The sequence below is a fragment of the Trachurus japonicus genome, chromosome 4 (assembly GCF_045865225.1).
Source record: "Trachurus japonicus isolate A0001 chromosome 4, Traja_1.0".
Taxonomy (NCBI): Eukaryota; Metazoa; Chordata; class Actinopteri; order Carangiformes; family Carangidae; genus Trachurus; species Trachurus japonicus.
The window spans coordinates 11,018,327-11,038,022 of record NC_140910.1 but is presented as its reverse complement, the minus strand read 5'-3'; the positions used below and the strand labels follow the sequence as shown (position 1 = coordinate 11,038,022).

The 19,696-nt window shown below is 41.1% G+C and overlaps 1 protein-coding gene across 1 annotated transcript; it reads right to left on the bottom strand.

Moving 5' to 3' along the window:
- Positions 1-4,950: 4,950 nt before the first annotated feature.
- tm6sf2b (transmembrane 6 superfamily member 2b) lies at positions 4,951-18,129 on the bottom strand. Its single transcript, XM_085773889.1, has 11 exons — positions 18,060-18,129; positions 17,708-17,826; positions 15,749-15,852; positions 13,486-13,583; positions 13,147-13,250; positions 11,259-11,341; positions 10,729-10,853; positions 9,773-9,874; positions 8,171-8,263; positions 6,288-6,407; positions 4,951-5,304 (listed from the first exon to the last, which is right to left on the bottom strand). The coding sequence occupies exons 2-11, from the start codon at positions 17,785-17,787 to the stop codon at positions 5,068-5,070; spliced, it is 1,146 nt and encodes a 381-aa protein (XP_085630015.1). The 5' UTR covers positions 17,788-17,826; positions 18,060-18,129; the 3' UTR covers positions 4,951-5,067.
- Between the last annotated feature and the right edge of the window lie 1,567 nt (positions 18,130-19,696).

The window sequence follows — 19,696 nt, the reverse complement described above, 5'->3', positions numbered from 1 at the left end:
ATAGTTCAACAGGTTCCCTGTTTATTGATGCAGGTGTGTTTCCCACCACTAGATCATGAGACATTTATATTTCAGCATGCATTACGTAAACTACCAGCTGAACTGAAAAGTACTCCATTTTGACATCCCCACTCTCTTGTGTGTGTTCTGTCGTCCTCCCAGTTACATATTCAATATATTATTGTAAATACAAGTATTCACCATTTCAGCACAAATTAAACTTAAATGATTAAGATATTAAGTTTATAAGTTTAAAGGCATCAAGATGAAGTCACAACCTGCATACTTCATTTTAAAGTGGTTTTGAGTTGAATAATCCTACAGGTAAATACAATGACCAGTACCATAACAATTTCATACATTACCTGATAGCCTCTTGTCTGATATGAACATTTCTTCAAAATACATTTGCTCATATTTCAAAGTTAAACTCACTGCTGATCCTTATGTCGCTGCTGTATAAATTGTTTAGTTGTACTTTTCACAGCTCTCCAGAGCCGCCTGCATAGCCAAGCAGACATCTGCAGCATAGATCCCCTGTGAGTCCCACCATGGGATTAACTGAGTTGTTTTGGAGCGACCACATTTGATTTAAAAGCCCCTGTCATATGCACAGAATGCACAGCTAGCATGTGCAAGCAGGGGCGATGCCACACTTCAGCATGAAAAAGCTGCTGAGGGAGAGTGAATTAGATGAGTCTGCCTCTCTCTGTCTGTTGGCCTACTGCTCAGCAAAGTACGCGGGATAATTACATATGAGTGGGCAACTGTTATTGATGGAGCAGGGACGGGTTACACTGCTGTTTCAAAAAGCTTTATCTAACCACATAAATAACCCCTTTTATCTCTGTCAAGGAAACACAGTGTGTTCATTTAAATGACTGAACTGCATCCAAAGCATCATATTACTGAAAAAGGTTTGCCAGATAGATATGCTATTTGTCAATTACATAATTACATTACATGGTGTGCTGATAATCTGCTTTTTTTGCCAGTCCTTTGCCTTTTGTACTGAGAAGAGTCCTCGCAGTATTGACGGTGGTCTCAAGATTTCTTCTAATTACAGTAAATGCAAGAAGAAACTCTTTGACTAAGCCTGGTACTGTCATGGTTCTAAGGAAAGAGTATGACTCAGGAGGCACATGTTAAAAAAAAGAGAATTTACTTAGAGGAGAAGAAGAAGTATTTAAAAAAATCCAAGCGGCAAATAAAGTACAAAGGGTCAGTCTTAGGCAAAATCCAAAAAGAAACACGAAACACGATCAGTAACAGGAGCACTGGAACGAGTGAGAGCATTGCACAGAGAGAATCTGGCAGAGAGCAAGTGAAAATGGACTGTGTATATGAGAGGGGAAAGGGAACAGGTGAGCTTATAATTGGGTGAGTGGGGAGGAGGAGCAGGGCAGGTGAAGCTACTTGTGGGAAGACAGGCAGATAGTGAGAAAGTGTCTGAGACCACAGCAGAATCAAAACATATGTGGATAAACTGTAAGATAGACGAGCAGACTGAAAAAAGACTGTTTTTTAAAGGCAAACAAAAGTTATTCATTTGATGTCATTTTAAAAGACAATGATGACAGTGGCAGCAGGCTATTTACTGGGCAATCCACCACAGCGGAAAAGAAACAGAGAGGATCAAGGAGTGGAGAAGCATGCAGAATGCAGAATGGCAGAGGAAAGTCTTGTTTTCCTACTTAAACCGAGAAAGAAAAGCTTTTCTTTTTTCCAGCTGAGACAGACTGGTAACAGCAGTGTGTGTTGACCGGAGTAAATGAGTGAGTGACAGGAGATGCTGGTGAAGTATATATTACTTTCTGCAGCACATGTTGACACATCCATGCCACTCAGTTCTGAGTAATGATCTGTGGTGGCTTAGAGGGAATATTGTCCGCATGCAAACCCCCACAATTTCTATTTTATGATGTCTATTTTACATTGTTGTGGGCTGACATGTTGACATCTCCAAATACTCTTACACTCATGTGAATATTTAAACTGCAGTCGAGATGTTATTACATGTATATTAACAAATTGGTAGAATAATGCAGCCAAATGTCAATCAGCCAGGAATCAAAAGTGCAGCACTGAATAATATCATTAAAGCATCAGCATTTATATTGTTTGCATAATGTAGTCGTCCTGGCCGTGGAACACAGGGTGCATGGGAGTTTGCCCAACCAGTCCACATGTGTTTTGTGGACTTGGAGAAGGCTTTCGACCGTGTCCCACGTGGCATCCTGTGGGAGGTGCTCCGAGAGTATGGGGTCGGAGGCCCTCTGCTGAGGGCTGTACGATCCCTGTATGACCGGAGCAGGAGCTTGGTTCGCATTGCCGGCAGTAAGTCAGACCTGTTCCCGGTGCGTGTTGGACTCCGGCAGGGCTGCCCTTTGTCACCGGTTCTGTTCATTATTTTTATGGACAGAATTTCTAGGCGCAGCCAAGTGCCGGAGGGGGTACGGTTCGGGAGCCACTTGATTTCATCTCTGCTTTTTGCGGATGATGTGGTCTTGTTGGCTCCCTCGAGCCAGGACCTTCAGCATGCACTGGGGCGGTTTGCAGCCGAGTGTGAAGCAGCTGGGATGAGAATCAGCACCTCTAAGTCCGAGGCCATGGTTCTCGACCGGAAAAAGGTGGCTTGCACCCTCCAGGTCGGGGGAGAGTTCCTGCCTCAGGTGGAGGAGTTTAAGTATCTCGGGGTCTTGTTCACGAGTGAGGGGAGAACGGAGCGCGAGATCGATAGGCGGATCGGTGCGGCGGCCGCAGTAATGCGGTCATTGTATCGGTCCGTCGTGGTGAAGAAGGAGCTGAGCCGAAAGGCAAAGCTCTCGATTTACCGGTCGATCTACGTTCCCACCCTCACCTATGGTCATGAACTCTGGGTCATGACCGAAAGAACGGGATCCCGGATACAAGCGGCCGAAATGAGTTTCCTCCGCAGGGTGGCGGGGCGCTCCCTTAGAGATAGGGTGAGGAGCTCTGTCACCCGGGAGGAGCTCGGAGTAGAGCCGCTGCTCCTCCACATCGAGAGGAGCCAGCTGAGGTGGCTCGGGCACCTGTATAGGATGCCCCCTGGACGCCTCCCTCGTGAGGTGTTCCGGGCATGTCCCACCGGGAAGAGGCCCCGAGGAAGACCCAGGACACGCTGGAGTGACTACGTCACTCGGCTGGCCTGGGAACGCCTTGGGGTCCCCCCGGAAGAGCTGGAGGAAGTGTCAGGGGAGAGAGAAGTCTGGGGATCCCTGCTCCGACTGCTGCCCCCGCGACCCGACTCCGGATAAGCGGATGAAAATGGATGGATGGATGGATAATGTAGTGTGACCAAACGTCGTCTTTTTCCCAGACATGTCCACTTTTCCCATCCTGTCCATGACATCCGGGGATGGGGGGGTTATGAATTTGTTTATTTGTCTGCTTTTCTTCTTTCTTTCTTTTTTACGGGACTGTTAAGCATGTACTTAAATTGATGGTGCTTTGCACAGCTCACTACTGTATTCTGTTTGTGTGTTTGTGTGTGAGCAAACATTGGGGCAGCCTTGCCTCTTATTACAAACCAATGAAGTGTGGGCCCTCACTATCATAGCTCACTTGGTAGATTGCACACAATGAGGGCAGAGTTTTAACTACAGCAGTACAGATTCAAAACCAGCTGGACTTTTCTTATAGGTTCATTTTCTCATACAATAGTGTTTTATCATTATTTAATTCCAGAGGGCTTATATATTTAATAACCCCTGATCTGATTTTGTGTCTAATAGAGAGATGTTGTTTTGTTGGTTGTATGGTTGAATTTTCTATCCATATAGACAAGGCATACTTATTATACACACACATATAAATTAGTAGTATCATTTAAGTATCTCGAGGTGGAACCAAGTGTCCTCTTTTTTGGAAATCAAAATATGGTCACCCTAGGTTAATGCTTTCTAATCAATATATACTGCTGAGTGTACTCTTAAATTCACAAAGCAGGTATAGTACATTCAATGGGCATCATATTCTACTATAATAGCAGCAGCATTGCCCAGACATGTCAGTATTGTTCTAAGTGTCTACTGCTTCTGTCTCCTCTCTGCCTCTACTACACACACACTGACAAACAGAGACCCTGTTATGCCATTCACTGGGGTTTTTGAAGCAGCTCAGTGCAGTCAACATAAACATTCATGTCCAGTTTAGTTTTAGTTATTCTCTGTTTGTACTCAGCACAAAAAAACTGTCACTTTATTATGGGAATGAATACACAGAAAAGCTTTGTATTATTTCAATACCCTTCCCTTCCTCCCTCCTTCCCTCACTCCCTTCCTCCCACAAGAGTGTTCAGGTTATGAAAGTCGTACAATAAACCGCTGTGAGCTGTCATGTCTATTGCCTAGAAAAATGCAAAATAGAGCTACACAGATATGTGAATAGGTATCTATAAGTAGGTCTAAAATACAAACCATATGTCTAATTTATTGAAACAACTATTTTACTGGCAGAGTAAGCTAACTGAACCCTCTGAAATGTAGCCATAAACCAAAGTCTTGGACCTGATGTTGCCACTAGAGGAAAAGTAATTTGATCACAAAAGTCATTTCATATTATCTTGGAAATATGAATGTCTGTAATTCATAACTTGATCTTGATAAAATTGGTAGTGACAGACGAAAACCTTAGAAGTGGTTAGCACTTGTGGTGCTATAGGGAAAGTCAAAGAATTCTTTGAGCATCATGAATGTCTATAATCAGTGGTGATCAATCAAATAATGATAGAGATCGAGATCGAGATAGAGATAGAGGTAGAGTGATATTTGAGTCGTGACCAAAGTGTTACACCATAATGACCAACAGGGTTACATTACCAACCCTAACACTACTATATAAACTTCCACTTTACCGATCAATCAGCTGCTTATTGTGTAATATTATTGCATTGAAAGCAAACGTGAATAACCACTAAATACACAGACATTGAGCAAAACAATTGTGTATTTTGGCATTTTGAAGTTTGGCATTTAAAATACAACAGCTCTTTGCAAATCATCAGATAAGTAATTAACTCCAAATGTCAGAGATGATTAAGAATCATTATTTGTCTTTGTACTTGGTATCTTTCTCCTCACTGTTTGGCAAACCTGTTTGCCCAGGGAAGGGAGCGATCTTCAGGAAGAAATAGGGGTTACTCTGAACCCGCAGCGCCACCAGGATGGGAGTGGCAGCATAAAGCAAGTTAGCTAGCAGGACACACCAGAAAGCATCATTGGGGATACGATATGCAGCTGTGGTACGATGATGGAGGGACCCTCCGATATGGGCCCACTGGCACTGGAAGGAGACACAGAGCAAGAGGACTGCATTGCCTTAAATGAATACTGAACATTGCGCCTATCAGCATTAATGTTTCTACAATCCTCTGTTTTGTTCTATATTCACATTGATGGCAGGTCATTATATGCCTTAAAGGGACTCTTTGTATGTTTCCTCTGCTGTTGATTGAACATGGTGGGTGGTAATGATTGTTGCTTGACATGAGCTTTGGTTATGGGTGCAAGAAAAGAGGTTTAAAAAAGAGCTAGTGTTACATCATCAGTGCACTTTGAAAGCCACAGCCAGTTGCTACCAGAGTTGGGAGATGCTTGCTAGCATGCTAACATCAATAGAAAGAATAGGGGGGAAAATGCGATGTGAGACGACCTTGCTAAGTTACCTAGAGTGTCGACTGCTAAGAAAACACCTGTTAACGCTAATGCTTGCTATGTGGCAAAAGCTTGTAATAGCCCCTTTAATGCATCTATACACAGACTCTAGAGGACAAACTTGTAAAGAAAGAGTTCATTTTTTTTAAACAGTTGTTAGTCTACTGTGAGAAATGAACATAAAGGATGGAGGTGAAAAACCAATGTGGAGAAGATGTACAGACTTTAAAAGCAGGCAATTTAGAAGACAGGGCAGGCAGAGCCTTCAGCCTTTTATAAACAGCAAAACAAGACTTTAATCAAAGACTTTGCCTCCTAATGGTTTCAATCTTCCCGTCAGATCAATACAGAGTGAGAGCAGCACCACCAACTTGTTTATTACAGAAAATATGTTTCTAAGGATAAATGTGGGCCAGGTAATTATTAACAGGATGAAAGCTCAACGTTAAGGAATCTAATTACAGTGACAAAGATGTAGATGTTAATGTAGATGTTAATGTATCAATTAATCTAGTTATCTAGAGTTTATCTATCAGCACAACACACTTCATCTACGTATATACTAATCCAGAGCTACATTCACATATCAAGCGTTTGCCTTCATGATGTTACCTGAATCATGCCTCCAGCCAGGAACACCGACCAGTCAGACATCCATGTGCACCCGGGCTTGAGGAGACCATAAACAAAGGCACCCAACAGGGGAAGTCCATAGAAGAACAAGTGCAGCATCTGCAAGAATGAATGCAGCACCATTATTCATTCACTAAACTAAACAGAACATACAATTGGTGGTCCCTTCTAGGTTTTGATTTGGATTACTATTCGGCAACATAAATTATGTGGTTTGGTGATGATGTAAACATTATAGTTTATATCCCAATGAATAGGAATGGGATTCTGTAAAAAGTGAAAACTGCCAAATAGGTGGTGCGTGGCTTTCCTCTCCATCATGACCAGCTCTCCAGCAGACAATCAATGCAGCACATCCTCATTCTCCTTTGGCCTACACAGCACTTCACCTACATCGAATACAGAAGAGGGCTGCAAAATACTACCGCATGTACCATTTTTAACGTGCTATATAAAAATACCACTGCAAGAGATGGAAAAATATCTGAAATTATAATCAACATTGCAGTAAAATGGAGGTAAGCATTAAAGCAAATGTGCTCAGCTTTGTTTGTATAGAGCATTAAAGTTTTATGACTATTTTCACAATATTTTGATGTTGTATATGGTCGTGGTCTTTCCTGTTCCAACTGCATCCAGGTAACACTGCATCATTTTGTCATTTTAATCTCATATTTTATTCTCTAATGTGACGAGTAACTGCAGCTGTTGGATCGATGTATCAAAGTAAGTACAACACAACAACTCTGAAATGGAAAGACGTAAAATGAACTCTAACAAAATGGAAATACTAACTCACTATCTCAAAATTGTTCTAAAGTGCAGCGCTTGACTATTTCTCTAGTTCTGCGCTCTCTGTCACACACAAATCTGCACGTTCAGCACAACTTATTACTTCCACACAAGGGTCATTATAGAGACTGTCTTGACCTTCAACTTAAAATATTTGGCGCATGAAAGCCAGTTTCCCACTTTATAAAACCCTCAAATTACACCACTGAACGGTTTCTTTTCATTCTGGCTCTGAGGTTTAGATGAATTCTAATGAGTTCTGCTCAGGGCCTGAAAGCCAATCATATATGCCCTTCAGTCTTTTGTTAAAATGCCGTTTTAGTGCTACCACATCTGCCACATATCGTCCATCATCATCACTGAATAAAGAGGTCAGTAACTGCAGCAAGAGTGTTGCTCTGTGCAACAAACCAAACTTCATTTCATTTCTTCACATACACACATATACAAGCATCCATGGGACGCACATTTAAAAAAAACAAAGGCGACCAAGACATACTTTAACATGCTGCACACACACCCTGTGTATCTCACCCAGTGAGATGCTGATGGGGGGCTTTGGGCGCAGGATTAGCTTATCAAGTTCTCAGCATGCGGTTCGTCTGTCTGATCAATGACTTGCAATTGTGCCTAGACTGCCGCCCTGACAAGGTCTTTGGATAACCTATTGACAAAGCTGTGTATGCCGAACAAAAACACAACACAACACACAGCCGTGAAGGGTCAGACGGAGAAAATAGAAAGGAACGCAGACTCACAAGCAGTCACAGCAATAATCTCTTATCCATCTTATAGGCAAATGAAAGAGAGAGACAAAGATGCGCTGGCCTCTCAACCCGCACTCATTGTTGCTGTAATGATGAAAAATGGCTCTGTAATCAGCTGCGAGCTCCAAGAGCGCAGGAGATAAGGGCAAGCCTCCCACAGACTGAGAGTGATACCCAGGGAAGCAGAGGTCCATTATGTGGCTGGTTATTTAAAACAGGCTGGAGAGGAGCTTTCAGGTGTTGCCGGTGGAGACGAAGAGGCTGAGTGTGGAGCTATAAAGAGAGGGGGGAAAAAACACCCACCATAACTCTAGGGAAGCCCACAGGATCCTTCAGGTAGGGCTCATAGTGTCTCAGGTAGACAGAGCAGGCTTCAATTGGAGAGTCCAGAGCCACCTACATGAGGTGGACAAAATAGCAGAACCACAATATACATAATGCTTTCGGTTGTCATAGATAGAAGAAGTCTGAATAAGAAAACCACTTCCATAACTGTTCAGTGGAATGATTGGCAACTAGACAATAACTGTGGTTCGAGGAATTGTTTCAGATTTTTGGAAATTGCTTTGCTTGCTTGCTTGCGAGTCAGACAAGAAGATCTATACCACTGTTATATTTGCTGAGTAAATATTAGGGATGCAACGGTTCTCGGTAAAATACCGAACCGTTCGGTACGGCCTGCACGGTGCAATACGCTCTTGGACCGCGGTATTTCAGATTCAGCTTCCATCAGCTCTTCCTGCTTTACAGGCAGCTGTGCCGTGTATGTGTGTGCCTGGCCGTTTAAGGCGAAAGCCCGCCCCCGCGAGTCGATGTCCAATCACTGTTGAGCCTCCACACACTCACAGTGACTCCCCCCATCACACTGAAAGTGCAGCAGCTCAGCCTCACACACAGAAGAGGGGAAAAAAAAACAAAAAAACAAAAAACAAACAGGCGGCAGCACGAGCGGTCGCTGATCGCAATCGCGGGGGAAATTAATTAGTTATTAGCGCGATTTAGCACATTTAGCTTTTATTAGAGTTCCAGCAGGACTCTGTCCATGCACACTGCATGTGTGTGGTCGCGTATCCGCGTGCCCGCGTGTCCGCGCGCGATAGAGAGACCGAGGTCGAGCAGGAGTTGACTGACAGGGATGAGAGGTGGTGAAAGGCTGTTTAAAAAAACACAATAGACTAACTCCTTCTTTTGAGAGACTGTGGCTGCCAGCATAGTGACGGCAATATAGCGCGATCTCTGTTTGAAAGTGGCTTCAGAGTGTTCACCTACTGAAAGACTAAAGGAGTGTGCAGAGGGAGGAGCTAGGGGCTGTTCACAGACAGTTCAGGTGTGTGGGTGTGTGTGTGTTTGTGTGTGTGTGTGTGTGAGTGTGAGTGTGAGTGAGAGAGATAGAGAGAGAGGAGAGCTGTATTAGAAATATTATAAATTATAAACATTATTTTGGGAGAAAAAAAAGTTCTCTGCACAAAACATACCGAAACCGTACCGAGAACCGTGGCCAAAAACCGAGGTACATATCGTACCGTGGGCTACCTGTACCGTTGCATCCCTAGTAAATATGAAGGTACAATCAGCGGCTGGTTTTGTGCTATGCTAAACAGCTGCTGGGGGAAGCCTCACTTACCATACAGACATAACAGAGGTATCAGTCTTCTCGTTCTGCTCCTTTCAAGAAAGCAACTAAAAACCCTTCCTAAAAAGTAAAACCATTCTCTTCAATGTGAATATGAAACAGTAGCGAAGTAATTATGTGAACTGTTTATACATTCCCATGTGGGTCAATTAGTTGAAAGTATTGCTTGTAAAAGTAAATGTAATACATTAATTCTTGACATTCCCTGGACAAACCACTCTATACAAGGAACACTCTATTGATGAACTGACATGAGGGTGATGTGCACTCACCAAGCCTCTGAGGATGGTGAAGGCCATGGCAGCTAAGAGCAGCAGCACCAGGATCAGGTCCAAGGGACGCCAGATCAGTTTCATGCTCTGAGCATGTTGAGCCTGAGGGGGGATGTCAACACAATGTACAGTGCAGTACTGGTTAGTCAGGGTCATGGTTTCATAGCATGCTCTCACTTTAATGAGACCTGTGTTTCTATGCAGTGGAATGAATAGATGTGTGAATGTGTTCTTTCTTTCCATATTTTCATAGTAAATAAAACCTGCATTAATTAGATTTTTAGCCACAGAGGAGAAACAGAAACAAGCTATAAATACCACGCTGACATATTTACCATTTAAATAGATTTGTCAAGCTTGGATGGAACAACATAAGCATTTATTTGTAGTCGTTTTTGTGTTCCTGCATCAAAAGAAAGTCCAACAGTAATTCTTATTTTCTTTTTTTTCAGCAAATATTTGTTTTCAGTCAATTCCCAGGAGAATCATCTGACCCTTTAGCTGCTAAATGTTCAATGTGCAAGCTTTGTTTGACTGCCATTTGGTAATATAAAATAATAATAATAATGATAATACTGCACCTGAAAACAATAGTGCAGGATCAAAATGGTAAAGTTATAGGCCAGAAAACCAAACCAAAGAGGTAAGAGATGCTAAACTGAATCTTTGATTTTTGCTGAGGAAAATTGTGGAGCTGGGAAATAATTATCTGTTAATCGTCAATCCCTCTTGCATACAAGTTGAGCTGCTTAAAGTCCAAGACAATGGATTGAAGCTAAATAAAGACCATTCTCACAAGGCTAATAATGCAACAATCACCCATTCAAGAAAACCATGCACTTCAGAACCAGCTACAGTATTTCATGCAGTTAAGACAATGGGTCATAGGCATGGGGGGAAAAGATACTGAAATCTGACATCTTCATACTCATTTCAAGGTGTGTTGTTGGACTTACATTGTATCCACCAATTAGGGGTCTGTCCTTGGGCCTTGTGAATAGTGTGACAGCTCCAATCACAGGCATCAAAAGGAAGAGAAAGTTGAGCCAGAAAGCCGGACGGACCTCTGATCCATATTTACCTGCCACAAAGAAAAAGGTTTGTACTCAACAATACAACGATGCACTGTAAACATTTCAATGTAATTCAGTAATTTAAATAAAATTTTACTTCCAATGAAAACCTTTATGGTGAAAAGACAGTAGCAGTACAGTGTGTCTATGATGACACAACAGAGGGAACACGTTGCCAGTAGATGAGTTTGATCTCGTGACACTTCTGTGTGCAGCTTGAAAAGCCAACAACAGATGCTTTAAGTCTGTTCCCTGCTTTGTTCTGAGGGTTGCGGCATGCGAGGCGCAGGGCTGTGTGCGTTTTGTTGGCAGGCTGAACTGTGACACTAATGGTACACGGCAGTGCAGATGTTGACTTGATTAAAGCTTGTCATCACGGGACTGGTAGACGGGGAATAGAGAATAAGGCTCACCTGCCACAATCCCAGCAATGAACACGCTCATGTTGGCAGACAGAGAGCCAGCCCAGAACAAACCGAGGGTACGATAGGCTTTCCTGTGACAAAAACAAAAAACCCAAATCAGTGGTGATTAGGTTATTGTAGAGACTGTAGGTATGATAGAGGGTAAAGGGGTGAACTATACAGTATAGCTGGCCAGCTCAGGCAGCTTCACAACTTGATATACATCGATCATACATGTTTGAGTGTAATACAAAGCTGAGCAAAGTCTCTCAGAGGTGAAAGACTGACATTGTTCAACAGCATACCATTTCCATGATAGCCCCTGCCCCAAGGCACTGCTCGCTCTGAACTCCTGAACTCACTGACTGCACTTCATCACTAACTGACTCAAGAGACCCATCACTTTGAGGAAAACATATTTTATTCAGGCCATTCATATGGTGTGGGCTGCTCAATATTAGGGGAGACCGGGGTTGGTTGGCTACAGGGGTTGGTTGGCACACCCCTGTTTTCTGGCCTCCTGTTGGTCACAGACTTACAAATGTGACATCAAAATGATCATCTTATTGAGCTGCACTTATCTAGTTTGTTAAAACATCTAAAAATGACTCACTTTTTTGCTGAGGGCAAAATATCAGTTTTTTAGTACCAAAAGTAAAAAATTGCCCCCCGCACTTAAAGTGTTATAAAATTGCTTTGGATAAAGATATTGGAAATGTGTCACTTCCAGTTTGTAGAGATAGGAGTCAGCTTCAATTTGATATGAAACTTGAAAGTCTTTGATGAGTGATGTTAACTGGGCAACATCATATATTCACAAAAGTGGGTTTGTTTTGGTCGGGGTTGGTTGGCACACTCATGTCGGGGTTGGTTGGCACACACAAACCAACCCCAATATGCAGTATACATATATTAAATGTGATTAAACATGATTTCATACAATTCAGTGCACTGGGTGCAAGAAATGGGCACATGACTTATGCAGTGAAATGGGCCACAAAGCCTGTATATGCCAATACTGTAATTCCAGTGATTCTCTATAGGCCTTAATGTAAATAATCTGCATCCACCCCACACAGCAAATCTAAAACACAGTGAGATGGAAAGAAATAAAAATACAAAGAGGTGATATGCTATATTTAAGAATAAATTATATGTTCATTGAATATTTTCTCTTTAAAAAAAAAAGAAGCTCAAATCATTTACTTTTTGATGTTCTGTGTACGTGTTATCTTGTTTGTGGCCTTAAATGCCCTGTTTTAGTGTTATAAATGCAAATATATGCATGCATATACATGCTATCTTCTTAAATTTGAATATATTAGAATTAAATTTCCAATTTATTATTATATTGGTTGCTTCATCCATTCATTTTTACATTGTGCCAACCAACCCCATGAAGTGTGCCAACCAACCCCGTGTCGGGGCTGGTTGGCACAAGTGCGCAGCATGATTTTATTCATAAATAAATTGATTTTAGAATATAACTGTGGACATTGAAATGTGTTTAGTTAAAGCTGACACCTTAACCTTTTATTTAAAGCTGGTTTGAATATTCTCACATAAATGATGCCAGAGTGCTATGGCAAAGAGTGAAAAGTGTGCCAACCAACCCCGGTCTCCCCTATTTTCCATTTCTTTAAGAAACAATGAAAATACAATATTGTCAAATAAAAGCTCTGATGCTTATAGTGTTTTACATTTTTTAAACCTATTCTGAAATCTGCTCCTACTGCATTCAAGCTTACCTACATACATATACAACTTCAACAGCCTTCTTCAGTGTTGTTTGCTCAGGTAGACAGAGAGAAGTGTTTGTTTTCTGTAATTTGGAGCAGGCATTTTGTAGCGTAGAGTATGATAAATGAGCTTGACAGCGCACTTGACCTGCACCCACCTGTCTGTTATCCTGCTGATCATCACCAGGTACATGATAAAGTGTGCTATTCCATCCCAATAGCACATCATGATGGCATATGCTGTTCCCAGATAGGGCTCTCCCTGAAACACATTTCATGAATACATACTGTACAGTATACAGTGCCAATGAAATACATTTGGTTAATGTGTCTGTCTGTGCTTTGATTTATAGTTTCTTCAGCTAAATCACATGCCCTGAAAACTTCTTTGCTGTTTGCTTGTATAATCTTTCAAAAAGGCTTTTCACACAGATTTTGTCTTAGTGTCAATTTAGTGTCATTAAAATATCGCTTAGACATGACATTAAGAAACCTACCGTCTTCTGGTAGAATTCCATAAAGCCAGAAATAATGCCATCATATTCTAGGGCGCTCGTCAGGTCAATGATACAAGTGAAGGAAAATTCAGCAAAAACTGAAAAGAAAAGACAGAAAAACATTCAACAAAATAACAAAAGAATATACCCGATACATGCATGGACACATAAAAATCCTTCACAGTGAAAGTCAGTGTTGTGCAATATCAGCTTCGATTTCACATAAATATGAGTTACAACCCTGGAGGTGTTAAGAAACCTTGACATGTTAAGCAGCTTTATCAATTTTTAACAAATATTTTTCAGAGCCCACTGTGATTTTTTTTAAAGTACTCAATCTGCTTTGTCTACCTGTTTGAGTACTACCCATGTAGGTAGAAAATATGAAGGCTGTATAATCTTGTATTTAAGTCACTCAATCTCTTTTTCTAAGTTTTTTTTCCCTCCAAAACATTTTTCTCCAATCCAGTCTGTTATTGATTTATGTGACAGCATCTCCAACAACTTCTCCAACCGGAATGACCACATAGGTCGCTTGTCTTGCCAAGATGGGGAGAAAATTAAGCCTGAAGCAGTAAGGTGGGCTGGAGGCATCTTTATATCGAGTCCGTGGTGAACAGACTTCTTCCATCCTCAGGTGAAGAGCTCGACAGAGCTGAAAGGCCACATCCACAAGACAGAATTTTAAGTGTGGAGCTATACAAACAGGAGTGACATATGGATCTTACTGATACTCTCACCTAAAAGTTAGAGTCTCCTCGAAGTTCTAATGAGTGTGGACTTTTCACTTACTGCTCACACTCTGGCAATAAACCTGCCTTAAAATACCATTTGTGAATTTAGGTGAATTTTTAAAAAAGGACTGTTTTGAGCCAAGGTCATAAGTGGATATATGAGATATCAACTGGCTAGGACCACCAGAAATACTTGCCAGTCTGCAGTGCAGCTTATAGGAAACAATACAATGAACCCAATATGGAGTGTATCTCTCTGTAAACTTCAACAGGTTCTTTTAGTGGGAAACAAGTCCATGGGAATTGTAATGACTGCAAAAATGAAACCTAGATCGATTAGTCCTGCTATCAACAATACTGCAGCGCATATTTATAATGGAAGATTTGGGGTAAACAACATTAAGCAAGCAATCTGCATATGGTTACAATGGTCTATGGAAACATTGGGGACATTGAGTTTAAACATGGATGAAAAGAAACAAGGCACTGGATAAATAAGCAACTACACCTCAATGTAACCATGACATTACAACAATGTGCTGCCTGAATTTTGCCGAATGTCATTGTAAAGAAAAACTGTGTGAATTGTGACATGGGCGTTGCTCTGCAGATACCACAGCTTAAACCACTGTATCACACCCCACCCCACCTAGCCTATCTGTCCTTCACACACAATACACACACACACATTTAGTCTCTCCTGTGTATTGGTGTCTCAGTAATCCTCGGGACAATCAGGGGTATCTCTGACATCTAACAGGTAAGATAGCGGGGGGATTATGGCTTCCTATCATTGAGAAGAGCTCACCACAGCTCTGCGCTCATTGTTGTGGCTCTCCTACACAACACTAGCTCTGCCTTGGGCACCGAGTACCGATATTTCACCTCGTTTCTGTCCCACTAGCATAGCCCCTGGCATCAGCTGCAGGGATGTGTTGGTGGTGGGGAAACCCTTGGCTAGAACTGGAGAACATAGTTGACTCATAAATACAAATGAAAAGGGTAAAACATGACAAATCCCATAGAAATGTTCAATTAGAAACAGAACAAACTGAATATGAACCCCCTCGTGGTCTTCAGAGAAAGCCAAGTCTGAATGGTATTATGCAGGAGAAGTGACTGTGGAGTCCACCCCTGTATTAGCATTTTCAAATAGCTGTGCCTTTTGTCTCAAGGTCAGGCAAGAATTGAAAAGAATGGGCTAAAAGGTTAAGTAAGCACATGCAGCGTGAAGGTCCTCAGCATGCAGAAGGTCGGTCATGCCTCAGAATAGTCAGGCTAAGCTTCATGAGCCTGATCAGTCTAAGCCGCTTTCGACATATCGGGTGAAATCACTTCGAATACAATTCATGTTTTCACTCTAAATCAGTGAGCGGGATGTGAACGTTCTTGAAATCCTTTTGTGGGAGTTGGAATCAGCTTCAGCACAATGCATAGTACTTATTAACCTCTGTATAGCCATTGCTAAAGTCCACCATTTGGAAATATGTCACAGTTAAGTTGGGAAATGCACATAGTTGTCTAATTACCAAAGAATAAGATGTCTTTAGGTGGGTTGCCACGAGTGATGAGGAAGTAGAACAGAAACACAATCACCAACACAGCAATGCCAATCTCCAGGATCACAAAAGGCCTGTGAAAGCAAGGAAATGTCAGGGTTATCAAAGACCAACACCAACAACATTGTCCATGTTTTAGCACAGTGTTGCTACTGTGATTTTAGCCGACATGCTCCATCTGATTTTCTGCTTCATTCTCTTAACTCATTAGCTTCTCCCATGGAAGTGGTGCCAGTTTTCTCTGCAGTGTTAAATTAGTAAATGATGATGAATGGGAAGTCAGACAGAATGATGATCACGCTGCAACACCCAGAGTTAGCACCCGGGAGAAATAATGCAGAAGTGTGAGGGGAAATCTGTGGGAGATCCACAGAGATCCACAATGTCCAGTGAGAGCAATGGCACAGTAGTGAATCTACCCTCCTGTTTGCCTGCCATGTTGGGCTGCTTCTTTTTTCTTTCTTTTTTTAGTGATTAGTAAAACAATGACAATCATTAGTTTGAAGCACTTCCTCGTGTTGTTTGGCAAGAAAATGCAGATTTTGTAGTGTAAATCAAAAGATTATATGATTATATAAGCTATTTTATAATCAATTATATAGTATATATATTTTTAAAAAAGCTTAGAATTAACTTTCTAGGCTGGTGTGAGTTTTTTCAAAGACAAAGGCACCGAGTGGTATTAATAACATTGTTTACTTCTAACGACAGATCTGCAATATTTCACCCCCATACCGCCGTGGTGGTACGCCTACCAGACCTTAAAAACATGCTTTCACAGAGGCTTAATTAATCATAGGCAGAGGTGTGGGAAGCAACAAGCTAAGGTCATGTTAGTTCAGCATTGCCATCCATGTTTACTGGTCAAAGGTACCACTGTCTTGCACTGGAAAAGATTAATGTGCTCAAGGTATCTCCCAGTAAACAACATTACATCCTCGGAAAACTCACACCATGCGCTCACAGAAGGAAAACAAATACTGCGGGAGCAAAGGGAAGCTCCCTTGCTGCCTCTTCAATTCAACACTACAGGAAGATTTATGCACACAATACTGTTTGTTTGCAGAGTGGAAGAGCACAAGGCATATTGTATGTCAAGAGCTATTTATCAAACTCTTCTGTGCAGTCTGTATTGATTGTCAGTGTCCACACATTCAAAAAAAAAGAAGAAAAAAAAGATCACATAGGAGGAGCAAAAAGTCTGTTGGAAATGAGAAATATATTGTGGTCAAATGAATAAATAAGCAAGTGTGAGAGGACACATTGGAACATGCATTTTAACACTGGCTCTGTTTGTTCAGCCCACAGTCGTCAGTGGCAGATGATACTACACGGCAATATCCCAGTAAACAGACAAACCGGATAAGATTTGAGTAAGAAAATGATCCCTTACAGCTCAGCAAAGTAATTATCTACAACATCATATCAGATTATCTCCACAAATTCTGTTCACATTGAGTTCTTTTTGCTCCCTATTCATTCCCTTTCACCCTCCAAGAGATGAGAGGTTTAATCATTTAGACACTTTTCACAATCGGCAAATACACCCTGAAAATTGAACTCATTGAATTAGCAGTGCCCAACATTGCCAAGGATTTATGAGGTAGTTAGAATCAAGTAGACAGAAATATACCCTAAGTTTTAATCCTACAGTGTCCTCTAGTGGTGGTGAGGTGGGCCTTTACTGTGTCATCGTGCAATACAGAAATTCAAATAAGGGTTAGGGTTAGGGTTAATTCAATAATTGAAACAGTTTGATGACAAAATAACAAAATTATAACTATTATTATTACAGATATTAATTAAATGTGTTGTGGCTTTATAGTATTAATGTATAGCAAATAATAACTACAATTGACAGATTTTCCCCACAAACAAACATTTACAAGACAGTAGAGACTGAGCAAAAATGAATCAATGATGACTTACTCTTGAAACTCAGGGGTGGTGTTCATGGCATAAAGAATGCCAAGGGCAGAAAATGAAAATAAAAAGACTAGAGTCTCCATCTCTTCAGAAGCTGTTCAACCTCCCTCCCTGCAGGAATGCTGAAAATATAACACAGGTATAAGTTTTTAGTCAGTAATGACCCGTTTCAGAAGAAGGAACACTAAAAAAAAAATACTGATAAAAAAATTATGCAGAGACATTAATATATTCATGAAAACCAATAGAAATAAACTTAATCTTTTAAGAAAAATTACATGAATATCATGACATAAAATCCAAATGAAATCTATGGTTTTTAATCAAATGTAAGAGAAGCAGAACAGGCTCTTACCGTCTGGCTACCCTTTCCGTGGATTAATCAAATTACAGCTGCCCTGAGGCAGACATGGCCTTTACTGGGGAAATAATGAAGTGGAGACAAAGAAGCTTTTGGGGGAAAAGTTATGCAATTTGGTTTTGTCAGAGATTTACATAAGTCGCATTAGGGAATAGTCCTACATTCCACTTTATAGAGCAACACAAATGTTCAAGTTACACTGATTCCTGTTCTATGTTGCAACTCGTATTGTGTTTCATGTTTAATCCACTGTAGTCTATAGAAAGCTCACAAATTCCACAGTTTCTAACATTAGGATCACGGACGGCAAAATGCTATCAAGCACAAAGTTCAATACTATAGTCCATTAAAATTTGACACGTCATACAATCCTTCACCAAATAATACCATCAGTGTCTAAATGTTTTCAGCTTTGGTGCCATTATCAACATGGAGCAAAATAGACCAAGAATACAAACAATGCTGCATGTTGGACATAGATGTGATGTGATGGTGATTCTACTTTAGGGGGTTAAGCACTGAAGATGCACTGGCACTTGGTTGTATAGGCTTCCTTTATTTATTTTGCCTTCTAATTATTTCATTGGTAAAGAGGTAGGACAATATTTTGTCTAAAATAGCCTACCTGAAAATATGTTCACATCAAAAGACACTTTTTGCATTTCAATAGGTAGTACATCAAACGGATAGAATTGGGCTCTTTTCCTGCAACTGAAACTGACAACAAGTTTGAGTTTTGCCTACTTGATGAGTTCTGTTATATTTACAGAACTTGCTTAAGAGTCACAGGGGGAAAAGGTGTGAGACTAACGTCCTTCGCTAGACAGTTATTGCAGACAACGCTGTAACAAAGTTCACAGAACAGGAAATGGCATATACTATTTCAGTCTATTCAGTTATTCTGTTAAAATGGTCAAAAATGCTCTTTATTTCCTATCAAATTTGCTGAATATTTCCCCTAGGGGGCGCCAAATGCAAACTAAAATAGCATTAAAAAAAGCTGTGCAGTTGCAGGAGGTTATGAGATACAAAATAAAACATGTTTCTGTTAAAAGTCTAAATTAACATACCGTAATATAATTGGTGTCTGCAGTTATTGTGTTCAATCAACTCTGATCTGATTATAAGTAAAACTGAGAGGCGAGATCAACGTTTCTCTCAAATGAAAATGTAATCAGTGATGGACTAACATGCTTTGGAGTCGCCTACCTGGAATGTGCCATGATACCATGATGCATTTATCCTGCTTTTACACCCTCATCAACTCATCTCATCAACCACCACCTCGTTGACACAAGACAATACAACAATATCAGGTAGAGAGTACGGAGCACAGACTTGCCAACCTATCTTTCCTGAATACTACCTTATATACAAACACACACTCATACAACACACACGCCGCCCTTTGCTTGCCACTCTCCTTTGTTGGGAGGGGGAGGGGGAAGGGGGGGGGGGGGCTGTTTTACCAGGAAAGCAGTAGCTTTGCTGGAAACAACTGGAGTTCTTCCAGCTTGGTCGTTCAATAACGTACAATGGACAGATGGATGAGCGACTTGCAAGACGAAGATGTACATGTACTCTATTTAACATCTAAAATTAAAAATGCTTTTAGGCAGTAACTGTCTGCG